At 38.3% G+C, this 12,824-nt stretch overlaps 1 protein-coding gene across 4 annotated transcripts in view; it reads left to right on the forward strand.

Annotated features, from left to right (window-relative positions):
* Nucleotides 1-12,824, forward strand: part of CPED1 (cadherin like and PC-esterase domain containing 1) — a 281,302-nt gene that overhangs the window by 49,971 nt on the left and 218,507 nt on the right. For 3 of the 4 annotated variants that reach the window (XM_047694126.1, XM_047694129.1, XM_047694127.1), the window contains one exon: nucleotides 7,205-7,311. The exons of the other annotated variant lie outside the window; for it this stretch is intronic. In XM_047694126.1, the coding sequence (XP_047550082.1) occupies nucleotides 7,205-7,311 (107 nt within the window). The remainder of the gene's footprint in view (nucleotides 1-7,204; nucleotides 7,312-12,824) is intronic. 4 annotated transcript variants of the gene reach the window in all.

Here is a 12,824-nt window from a genome sequence, read left to right on the forward strand (position 1 = left end):
AAAGGATTGATGTAGGGAAAATGATACATTATTATTCAGTAAAAATCTCACAGTCTAGTTGTAAAGAGAAAAAGAGTATACAGATGGAATAGTAATGATATGGAATATTCTCATGTTGTATTATAAAGGAATATTATCTGTTATTTAAAATTTAAACATCTTCAGTATTTCTTGATTTAAAAAAAAAAGCCACACATTTTAGGAAATCACTGAACTTGTATCCTTATGGAATATAACAGTATAATACTGTGAATAAGTAAATGAGGCTTGGCTTTTATAGCTATGTATCTTGGAAGCTCTTGGACAAGTTTATTTTCCAAGTCAGACTTTATAAATCTTTTCTGCTTCAATGTGATGTATGTGTTCACAAAAAAAGTTTCCACTAAGTAAAGCACTTGGAATCTGCTTTCTTTTCATAATTTCTTTAAATGCTAAGAATGGTTAACTTTATTTTCTTAGGCTTACTTCTCTCTTATTCTTACTAAGAACCAAAATATATCTTTAGGTCCTCCTTGTAAACTACTTTAATATTTTTCCTCATTATCTCCGTTTTTAATTTTCACAATATACTGGCTTTTGATTAAGTTTTAATTGTTGATCTGTCGCTCACATTCAGTTATACATTCACTATGGATCTCAAACTATATAGCAAATTTTTCTGAAATCCCAGCCACTGTTGTAGATACTGAGGATATAGTAGTGAACAAAATAGACACAGTTCTGCTCTCATGAAGCTCACATTCTACTGGGAAGGGCAGGCAGGCAATAAACACATAGACAAGACATATATACTCTGTCAGATCATGATAAATGTTATGAAGAAAAACAAAGCAGAATAGACTTAATATTCTGAGACTTTTCTATTGTGGTCCAGAAAACTGAAGTTGTCATTCCTTGAAAATACATGGCATTTATGTATTTTCAGAGCTCTCTGTTTTTCTCTGGGTTGAGTTACTGAACCGGTAGACTTTATCAATGAGGGAGGTCACTGGAGAGCCAGGAAATGATTATTTGCTTTACATGGCAACCTGCCTCTGAGAGACTGGAAATATCCTTTTTTTTTTTTTTTTTGGGAAAGATTTTATTTATTTATTTGACAGAGAGAGAGATCACAAATAGGCAGAGAAGCAGGCAGAGAGAGGGGAAAGCAGTCTCCCTGCTGAGCAGAGAGCAGATGTGGGGCTCGATCTCAGGACCCTGAGATCATGACCTGAGCAGAAGGCAGAGGCTTAACCCACTGAGCCACCCAGGCGCCCCGAGACTGGAAATATCCTAAAGACAGACCTTACTCTGTAGGGCAAATGCTTGAGTAAAACAAAAATGAGAACAAAACCTTTGAAAATAGCTCTTGTTTTTAACACGGAGAAGTTAGTTGGTTCCTGAGAACAAGAAGAGAAGGATAAAAACTAACTCAATGCCATTTTATGTCTGAACTAATTAATCTAGACCCTGTCTACCACAGGGTCTTGGTGGATATCTGAGCCAACACCGAGGAGGCATGGTAATGTGGTGTTATCAGCAATTTTGTTCCACAGTTTATGGGCAGAAGCCTATATAGATTTTTGTTGTTTTTGTAATTTTGAGTCAGAACAGAACATCCACATCCTGTTTTCCTAGAACAATGTCCTGTGACCTCTCTATTTACGGGCTTGGCTAGTCCAGTCTGGGAGTTGGTCTTGCTCTGGTTTCTTTGTGACAGGGAAAGAAATCATTTTAACTACCAAAAAAATCTAATAAATTTTAGAGGTCTTTTTTCAAAAGTAGGTGGAGGCCAAGTTAATATTTATAGTTCCTAAGTACATGGGCAGCTGAGTGCTCCCTCCTTCTAAAGATGAAAGTTTTACTTACTTCAATTAACAGTGATAGCTAATAAGGTTTTGGAGCACTATTGCTGGGTGAGGGTCTGGGAATGCCCCAGATAATCTGTTATAGTCCTTTTTGCCTCTGAGGTCCGAAAGGAAAATGGATGCACTAGAGAGTAGTTGGAAAAATACCAAACCTATGTAATTCCTCTTTGTCTCAGTTTCCTCTCTTGTAAAGTATGTGAAATAATTGCTTCTACCCCATGGTGTTGTTGGAAGTTCTGCTCAAGTTAAAATACATAAGGTAGCGTAAGCTGAATTTCTCCTATTGCCTCTGTGGTTTTTGAAGGGATAATGAGATAATGGTCATGAACATGGCCCCTGGAGTTAAACTTCCTGTGTTCACATTCTCTTCCCACCACTAACCAGATGGCTGACCTTGAACAAGTTATTTAACCTTCCTGTGCTTTTCAGAAGGAGAATAATCATATCCAGGAGGATATTTTGTGGAATAAGTGAATCGATACAAATACTTGGAATAGTACCTGTATCAACAGTAAATCTTTCTGGAGCACATAATTACTGTAATTACGTGCTCCAGAAAGATTTACTGTTGATATCATCACTACTAATACTAGTACTGTTGTTGACTTAATTATTAGTGTGGCTTTGGCACCCAAATCCTAGTGCAATATGCTAAAGAACTAGGCTGAATCCTCTAAAGGTCTCCTTTTCCGTCTGCCAGGAAAACCCAAGAAACCCCCATCCAAGTTGGCCCAGGGTGGCTCTGTCTGTTTTTTTGTTTTGTTTTGTTTCAGTTTGGTTTGGGTTTTTCCCCAAATCCAGGTCTGACTTCTCTGTTCTTACACTCTAATATTAATGTCAACTTTCCAGGGCAGAAGAAACACATTGAGTAAGACCAACATAAAGAATGTTTGCCCCAGGGGCCCCTGGGTGGCTCAGTGGGTTAAGCCTCTGCCTTCAGCTCAGGTCATGATCCCAGGATCCTGGGATCGAGCCCCATTTTGGGCTCTCTGCTCAGCGGGGAGCCTGCTTCCCCCCACCTCTCTCTCTGCCTGCCTCTCTGCCTACTTGTGATCTCTGTCAAATAAATAAATAAAATCTTAAAAAAAAAAATGTTTGTCCCACTGCCTATAAAAGAAAAAAGCCTAGGGACGCCTGGGTGGCTCAGTGGGTTAAGCTTCTGCCTTTGGCTCAGGTCATGATCCCAGGGTCCTGGGATCGAGTCCCACATCGGGCTCCTTGCTCAGGGGGAGCCTGCTTCTCTCTCTGCCTCTGCCTCCTTGTGCTCTCTCTCTCTCTCTCTCTTTCTCTCTGACAAATATACAAATAAATAAAATCTTAAAAAAAAAAAAGTCTATCATAGGCTACATAGAACTATGGAGACAGTCCTGAGACAGACTGAATGTCGTAAAAGAGTCCCCAAAGAAACTGTGGATGAGAAAGATGAGAGCAGGCCCACCTAGGAATAATACCTCATTCTCTCTACTGGTCCAACTGGAGAGAAGAGGCATCAGTGAAAAAAATGCCCAGAGGCCTGGCCTGATGTTCCCAGGCTCCTGAGAGAAAGAACTAATTTAAGAGACCACACTTCAGTCCTTACCAACTTTTAACGGGTGGTAGAATGTCTCTGGAGTTGAAAGGACCTTACTCAATCTTGTGGGAGAGCATGGTGGCCAAACTGGAGATGAAAGGGTGTGTTCAGACATCCTTTTAAGACTAACTGACCAAATATCGATTTGCCTACTACAGTCATCTTAACAAGACCAATTTACCTAATGACCAGCTCTAATTCATTTGAAAGCTAAAGGGTGAATCATCATCTTGCTGAATGAGCAGCTCTCACAAACTGACTCACAGTTTTCATACCAGGCCTTGGACTGTTGGCCTCCTGGAGGCAGAGCCAGGCATTTTGGGGCCCAGGCCGGGCCACATGGCAGAAACAGGAGAAAATGGGGGAAGCTGTACTCAGCTCCTGTCAGTGGCTGCCCTCTGCCTTGTAGGAAATGGGCCCCATAGGACCACAGCCTTCAGATTTCCAAATGAAGGCAGAGATCTGGATTTTCAGGTGAATTGTGCTGACATCCACATTTTGGCAAATACTTAAAATTGAAAACAAAAACAAAAATAGTAATCATGCAAGCCACAAGCATCCTACATGCAGGCTGGACCGTCCCTATGTGCCCTTGGTCTGCATCTCCGCTGTACCCCCGGGGGCATTTGCTTACTAACTGCTCTTGCTTTCAGATAGTTGATTACAGCCCCAAAGCCCCCGCAATATTTACCAATTTGTAATTTTGCTAAGGCACACATTTGTTTCCCAAACGCTCCAACGTTGACTTCTGAATGTGATTTTTCTCAGCTAGTGAATGCGCTTTTTTCTCTGCTGGTTTTCTAACTACAGTGTGGCTTTTGGGGTTTTTAAAACCAAGTTTGAATACGTGGTGCCTCTCACAAGACAAATAAAGCTTTTTCTTTAAAAAGGGGCTGTGGGCCTCAGGGAGGGACTTAACTTTTAAGGTTGGAGATGGAAATGAAAAGGTCTACTCAATATATTTTTTTTTTTTTGGTAGATTTTAAAGTTTATTTTTGTCATTATTACTAAGACTGAAATAATACATTGAAACATGCATCAAATTATAAGCTTGAAGGTGTTTATCTAACATAAATTTCCATTAAACTGAATATTTAAGTAGGAAGCAGATTTAGAAATTTGTGGTAGGACTCAGTGAGGGTAACAATAAGAATTTTGAGTGATGACAATCAGTATTTTTCAGACTGTGGTGGCAAGAATTAGACAAGAAGTATCTGAAGAGATTACTTGAAATTTTGGGCTATACTCTACTTTCATTTTAAGGTTAAATGTATGTGCTATAAAGTGTTTTTGAAATATTAATTTTAAATTTAAAATATTTGTTAAATAGTTTTGAGAGGTAAGGGGTAACCCTTATGAATGTCAAGAAACTGCATGGCATTTTATTAGTTATCCTAAATTGTTTTTAATGTTCATTTAGGTCTCTCATAGATGGTTCAGGGCAGTGACCATACTTTTCCTTTTTTTGTTATTTTTTGCTATTTACACTCATAATTCCAGTACAATGTCCTGCTTGTAGGAGGTTCTTTACAAATTAAATGTTCTGAATTATTTAAACATGTTTTCCAGTTTTAAACATTTATGGCTTAAATATATATATTGTAATCAAATTGAGAAATTGTGTGTATGCCTTGGGTAGTGAAGGAGGGCATGTGTCAGACGTGGAGGAATATAAAACCTACTGTGTTTTTAATGCCCAAACAATACAGTTCATGATTTGAAATCCTCTCGTTGCATAGCCTTGTCTTCTTAACATATTGGGTTGAGTATATTATGTCAGGAGGTTTCTTCTAGAGTTTTAGTGTTTTAGTTTAGTGTTTCTTGGGCTAGAAATAATATTGAATGAAACCATCTTTGTTTTCCCTTTTAAGTCCATATCAAAAGGTTTTGGCTGAAAGTGCCAGGTGCATGTTTTCAATAAAGTAGTGGGATCATCATGGAGTGTTTTTTTGGCTCTAGGAATCCATTTGGAGTTTCCTTCAAAGTGAGGATGCAGGGAACAGCATAGATCTTCCAATTCTGAGGTCGATGGCTATTAAATAGAGAGATTTCTCCCACCCGTCAATCATGTGCATCTTTTCTCCATGTCCCTGTGAACTATTGTGCTATATTCCAGCATCTTGAGATAAATCAAGCAAATGGAGAAGCTCTAGGGCAAGGGCTCACATGTTAACTAAGTTCAGTGGTCTGGATCCCTTTGTTTGGCAGAGAGGTTTCTCTTCTAGAAACAGAACAATTACAAACAGAGGAACCAGTGGCCCAGAGAGCATAGAGCTTGTCAAAAGGTAAAGGACTTGATTAGTGCAGAGTGAAATGTCATTCCCGATGGTCATAGGTCCCTCTTCCTTATCAATCTTTTTTTGTTTTTTTCTATAAAGCCCTTCTTTGAAAGCATTATGTGTTCAAGTGAGACATTCTTCTGTGAAATTTTTAAAAGACAGGATTTGGTTATTTTCTAGCTTTTTAGAAACCATGGATACCTAATGCAAGAGACTACTTGTGAGTTCCAGCATAAAGAGTTACTGAAGGAACATTATCTCAGGACTGATCAACAAAACAGACCATGTGTACAGAAATTGCTTAATTTTTTAAAAGTGAATTTCTACCTCAAATGGAGAAGTTTCCCAAGTAATATAAATCCTTTTATACATTATTTAGTATTCTTCTTTTGGTTATTTTTGAGTTACCTATTTCTATATTGTCTCTAAAGTAACATGTTTAACAACATATCACGGGCTAGTTATTCATTCATTTAACAATTTTTTTTTAAGATTTTATTTATTTATTTGAGAGAGAGAGCACACATGAACACCTGGGTGGAGGGTGGGTAGGGACAGGCAGATGGTGAGAGAAAAGTGGACTCCCTGCTGAGCAGGGAGCCCCAATGCTGATCCCAGGACCCTGAGGTCATGACCTAAGCTGAAGGCAGATGCTTAACCAACTGAGCCATCCAGGCCCCCCTCATTTAAAAAATATGTTTAAAGCACCAATTATGTGTAAGACATGTTGATAAAAACATAAAAATAAATCAAAGAGGGTAAAGGATAATAAACTCATAACACACAAATGTTAATTTCCGAATGTTCAAGTACTATGCAAGAATGTACTCTTCTGAGATTATTTTGGCAAGTTACTAGGATTTATTGGCAAAGAACTTTGTCCTTGGTAGATAGCTGAAATATGATTTATTTTGGTCCATGTTATACTCTGTATTTTGAGCTTAACTCTGCTATCTATAACTAGACCACAAATTCCTTTTAGATAAAACCTGTTTTGTTTTTTAATTTTCACAGAATTTTATTTTCTGCTGACCACAACTTAGTCTTTGTAAGAAATCTTATAAAAGTGTATTTTTTTAAGATTTGTGAAAAGTGATAGTGATACTAAAGCCTAGAACAAAATATTTGGTGTTTTGACTTTTCATTATTTGATTTTGCAATCACCCCCTATTTTAAAAGACTTTCTAATCATCTTTCCTCCCAATCTCCAAATAAGACTTCGTAAATTTATAAAATATGTGACTTAAAACATTTAATTTTTAGTCTTTTAAAGGAGTTTCATGACTTGCTTTACGTAAGTGAATTTTCCCTGATATGATCCTAACTATAAAAATGTTTCTAAATTAGAAAAGTTGAAAATTTCAGTTACTTCAAATATTAACTTTTAAATATATTCAGAATCATTTTTCTTGTGTTTTAGGATTTAAATAATAACATTCTTAAATCTGAAAACAGTGTCTTCAATCTGATAAAAAATCATTTGTTTTTCAATATTCTTCTGATATTAGGTGATTTGGGTGCATGGGATCTGCTCATTTGCCTGTCTTCTAGGAAAGCTGGTGGAAAACCTTGCATATCCAAAGAAGACGTATGCCATTTAGGTTTACATCAAAAGGTAAATATTCTTTTCAAAATGTTTACAGATTTTAACAGCCCTTTGGATATTAACACCAGCATTTCTTGGTCCATGGTATTTTTCAAATGTGAGAAAAACATCAAAACTAGTAGCTGTTTCTCAGTAGTGAAATAGTATTGTAGTAGCTATCCTGATTATTTGATATTTCTGCAATTGACAATCTTGATATCTTCTTCCTCCTTGTAACTCTTGACTCCTGTGGCCTTTGGGCTGAGTACATGATTTTTTTTTTCCTTCTTATAAATCGTTGGCCTTTCCTTCTCTGTTTTCATAGCCTCCTTTCCTCTGCTCATACTTTACATGCCTGTGCTCCTCAACACCATTCCCAAGGTGGTTGATAATTCCCAAAAGTAACATCTAAAATTCAAACATTTTCCCAGGCTTCAGACTCATATGAATAACTGCCTGTTAATCATCAATTTCATATCACACAGACACCTCAGACTCAACACGAGGAAAACGAGCTCATATGCTCCGTAGGACATCACTCCTACTCTTTCATTCAGTGGCTTGGCAGGACTACTGTTCTATTGGTCATCAGTGTCCTGTCACTTCCTAAGGCAGAAATCTGGCCTTCCCCTTTGATCCCTTCTTCTCCTTTGTCCTCTGCATTCTGTCAATTACCAGGACTAAGGAATTCAACTCCTAAATACTTCTCAAGTCTCTTATTTCTCAAATATCCATATTCACTACTTTTATTCTGACCAGGTTTATTGTAAAATCCTCCTTACTGCTTTTTTCTGAAGCAAATATGTCTTGCTCCTAAAATCCATCCTGCCTACGGTTATCAGGATGAAAAATAAAATGCTGAACAAACCTGGTTCTTCCTGCCCTTCTGTCTTGAATGGCTTCACATCAGCTATAGGATAAAGTCTACAGTCTTGCCTGTGAGTATCTGTCAACCTCCAAGCAGGAGACAAATACCATACTTGAAAGGATTCAACTGAAGAGAAACTAATGAAGGAGCTTTTGACTGAGGTTTTGATAAAAGAAGAGAAACAAGATTAGAGAGAATCTAATAAAAAAAAAAAAAAGATAAGGGGGAAAAAAATGATTAGAGGCCCCAGGGACCAGAGTACTTGTAAGATTTTACTACCCTCCGTCTAAAGAAGAGTACCTAGAAGGGGAGGCCTCCTATCAGTGCCACACGTCATTCTAAGTGCTCACATGTTTATGTCCATTCTTTACATATGAAGAGATCGAAGCACAGAAAAATTAAGAGACTTGCCTACGCCCTCATAGCTAATAAATAAAGCAACCAGAAAATTCAAACTCGGGCAATTTGACTTCGAATTTTGTTTTCATGGCCACATCACCGTACAATTTTTTAAAAATATTTAGAACTTGCATTTACAGCCTTGGCTAATGAATACTCTTAAAGAATTCAAATGTTCTAAATGATACCAATTAGATAACTGTCACTTTAGAGCATGAAAATTTGAAGCTTTAGGAACCATGACTTATTTATGTCAACATAAATATTCAGAACAGAAGCTGCTTCAGGTTCATTGGGGATTCTTAGACGAACAAAGGAAGAGCCCCTGCTCAAATTAGGATTATTCGTCACATCAAGAGCTTTGGAATTTAAGAGCTTAATGAAGGCGATCAGAAGATCTGTTATGAAAAATGAGTGGCCCAGAGTCTCTCTAGTTAGTCAGAAGGAGAGGAACATGATTTTAAAACTGTGTGGGTCCCCATGATGCTGAAAGTGAAGTGAGGTCCACTATTTGGGGTAACACTAAGTTTAGTAACTGGGGCTGTATTTCACCTTTAACAGAAAGGTTCTAATGTTTCAAGAACTGAGGGATTCATTTCTAGCTCTAAATGTTTGTAGGATTAGCAGTCCCTAAACCCAGGATGCCGTTTTCAGTCCTTGGAGCACTGAGAACTACTGAAATGTCTCTTAGTATAAAGCATTTGAGCACAATTTCAGGTGAATTTGATGGAACGATAATTGCATGGGAGAGACAAGGAGATAATGACCCTTCTTGTCGTTCGTTCTCTTCGTTGGGGATGATACTGAACACCTTTTGGAGAACATCTGAATTTTGATAAAATAATCAATAGAACTGTGAACCAATCTAATGAAGACGAGGAGCAGTCCCTTAAGATACAGTGTGAAATGTGTGTCACTCTCAGTATTCTTGAGTGAGCCTTCTCAGCAACCCCCCCCACGCAGTGCTTTCTTACACTTTACAAATAGTCCATATTCAAATGTCTACTCTCCTTAACGAGTTCATGGTATTACTGTAGTTTCAGTTTTAGTTTATAAGCACTTTCTAAATGTTGATAACTGATAGGTGGTTGTTTTTATGAATGAACTATGTCTCCAAATAAGAATGATTTTTTTACTTTTGCTTCTGATAATATGTTACAGGAACAATTTAAATGTAGATTACTCACAGATTAGGATTGTGGAAGGCATGTGGGGATTGAAATCTTTCTAAATGTACATTTCCTGTCAGTTTGATCTCAGCAATATCCCAGAACTCAAATATCATTATCATTTTCCTTACACATTCTGATCCTTTCAAAGATATGAAAGGATCTATGCCAAGAACAGCAGCTTATATGAAACATACACATATGTAGATATGTATGGAAAGCACTCAAGCCCAACACAAAAGCCTTATATATTGAAAATAATTATTTGGGTGATACTGATGTGTCAGTGTAGATTCCTTAAGTGTAACAAAGGTACACTCTGGTGGGTGGTTGTTTATAGAGGAGGCTGTGCATGTGTAGAGGCAGTGGGTAAATGGGAAATCTCTGTACCTTTTGCTGAATTTTGCTGTGAACCTTAAAACTACCTGAAAGTAATAAAGCCTATTAAAAAATAATGTTAATGTTGCAATGTTGAGCTGGAGAAGCTTGTTGTATAAAAGTCAGCTATCCAAGTTAAAACCTCTTTGATGTTCCTTTCAGTAATGATGCAAATCTTATATATTTTATGATGTGCATAAACATAAAAGTAAAAAAACAAGTACAAGGATATAGAAGAGCATTATTGGGTTTAACGATGAAAATACATGGAAAATACGTGTAATATTGTTGATTTGCTTATAGCCAGATGACCCATAGCCCTTGAATATATTTCTTTGTGCCAAGTTACTCGGTTTAGCTGCTTAGTTTGGTGCTCTGTTACATAGTAGAATAGAAATGTTACTTCTGGTGTCACGTGTCACCTTGGGTTATGTCATCTGTCAAGATTCTGTGAATTCCAAAGATGTGCTTTGGAGAAAGGAACACGGGAAAGAGGTCATTGAGTGGGAGATGGAAACATGGAAGGCAGAAGCCTGGGGGCAGTTGCTTCCCTTGGCTTGGCTTTGCTTTCTTTTTTCTTTCTTTTTTTTTTTTTTAAGATTTTATTTATTTGACAGACAGAGATCACAAGTAGGCAGAGAGGCAGCAGAGAGAGAGGGGCCTGGGGGGAAGCAGGCTCCCTGCTGAGCAGAGAGCCTTATGGAGAGCTTGATCCCAGGACCCTGGGATCATGACCTGAACCAAAGGCAGAGACTTAACCCACTGAGCCACCCAGGTGCCCCTTGGCTCTGCTTTCTTGAAGCAAATACTTTGTTGATCCTGAGTCAGTTTATTCTTCTACCTCAGGTCTCACACAGAAAGCTGCCTCTTTGATGAGACACAGAGACCTACACTTCTGTCTGAAATCTGTGCAAGCTCTGCTGTCTTTGCAGCATCTATACAAAGTCTTCTGTCCCGTTAGTTCAGTTATGTGCATCCCTTTGACCAGGACTCTTGTACTCCTTCCAGTTTGTGTAGGATGGGACAGCACATCACAGATGCTCTTAGCACCTGCTGTAGCAGCACCTTTGCCCTGAGCTCTTCAGAAAGAGGGAGAAAGTCTTAAACTGGACCCTATTAAACACATAGCCTTAATGATACTTACCTAATATGCTACTTTTCTTTCTGGGTCCTTCTATGAACGTTTCTATCTAGTCATTAGCAACTGATTTGGCTGATGTGGGGGGAAATTGTTCAGGTTTACTGACTTTTAAAGTTTTTGCCTATGTAATTTAGAAAGGTTCTTTGTGTATTATCTTTTAAAAAAGAAAAACTTTTATTGTACTTTCTCCATATTTTTGCAGCATTCTATCTCTTTCTTCCAGCCTTTCTTAGGAAGTCTGAATTATAAACTTAAGTATTTTCTGAAAACTATTCTTTGTTTTCTACTTTTAGTCTCTGAACTTTCTCATTTTTGAATTTGAGAAATGTAGACTTCCCTAACATCTACAGTGTTCCGTACTTACAGCCTTTGCACTCCCAGTGCAGGAAGAATGTAAGTGACCCTGGTATCTTTGGAGACTCAAACTTAGGTAGTTAACAAGGTTGCTCATACAGACTCACAGAAACAGGTTCAGTGGAAGCCCCACTTCATTCATACACAGCGTGGCTGAAGTTTGCTGTTTGCTGACTAAATGAATAGAGTTAACAAGATGGCAAGGGTTAGCAAATGTTTAATCAATGCACTGTTTCAGAGCACTCTAAAGTGAATCATTTTGTAAAAAACTACAACTGATGATTGAATTACCAAATTGATCAAAACCTTAGTGAGGGGTTGCGTGGGTGGCTCAGTGGGTTAAAGCCTCTGCCTTCAGCTCAGGTCATGATCTAGGGTCCTGGGATCGAGCCCCACATCGGGCTCTCTGCTCAGCAGGGAGCCTGCTTCCCCCTCTCTCTCTCTGCCTGCCTCTCTGCCTACTTGTGATCTCTGTCTGTCAAATAAATAAAATCTTTAAAAAACAAACAAACAACGACAACAACAACAACAACAAAAAACACCTTAGTGAGGCAGCGGAATTCAGAGACCAAAAGCTTTAAGAGACAAAACAAAGTGATGTGCTCAAGTATGATTCTGTTAAATGTTGGAAGTGGGCCTAAAACCAGTGTTTCCAGTTCTCTCTTTTCAACAGCAGCTGAGCTCTTTTTTTTCTTTTTTAAAGAGATTTTATTAATTTATTTATTTGAGAGAGAGAGAGAATGAGAGAGAGAGCATGAGCTGTGGTGGGGGGTGGAGGGGTGGAGGCACAGACAGGGCCAGAGTGAGAAGCAGACTCCCTGCTGTTGATCATGACCTGGGTCAAAGGCTGTTTTTAACCAATTGAACCACCCAGGCACCACTGAGCTCTTTTTAAATAGCCTCCTGAGGAGGACACAGTGGAGAAACTACCATACTTGGTAAGTTTAGAGGGAGTTAGTTTGAAAGTAATCAATAATTTCTCAGAAGTTGGGCGCCTGGGTGGCTCAGTGGGTTAAGCCGCTGCCTTCGGCTCAGGTCATGATCTCAGGGTCCTGGGATCGAGTCCCACATCGGGCTCTCTGCTCAGCAAGAAGCCTGCTTCCCTCTCTCTCTCTCTCTCTGCCTTCCTCTCCGTCTACTTGTGATCTCTCTCTGTCAAATAAATAAATAAAATCTTAAAAAAAAAAAAATAATTTCTCAGAAGTGAATCCGATTTTTAAGCTAAATCACCTTG

Source organism: Lutra lutra, chromosome 11, assembly GCF_902655055.1.
Source record: "Lutra lutra chromosome 11, mLutLut1.2, whole genome shotgun sequence".
NCBI classification, from domain to species: domain Eukaryota; kingdom Metazoa; phylum Chordata; class Mammalia; order Carnivora; family Mustelidae; genus Lutra; species Lutra lutra.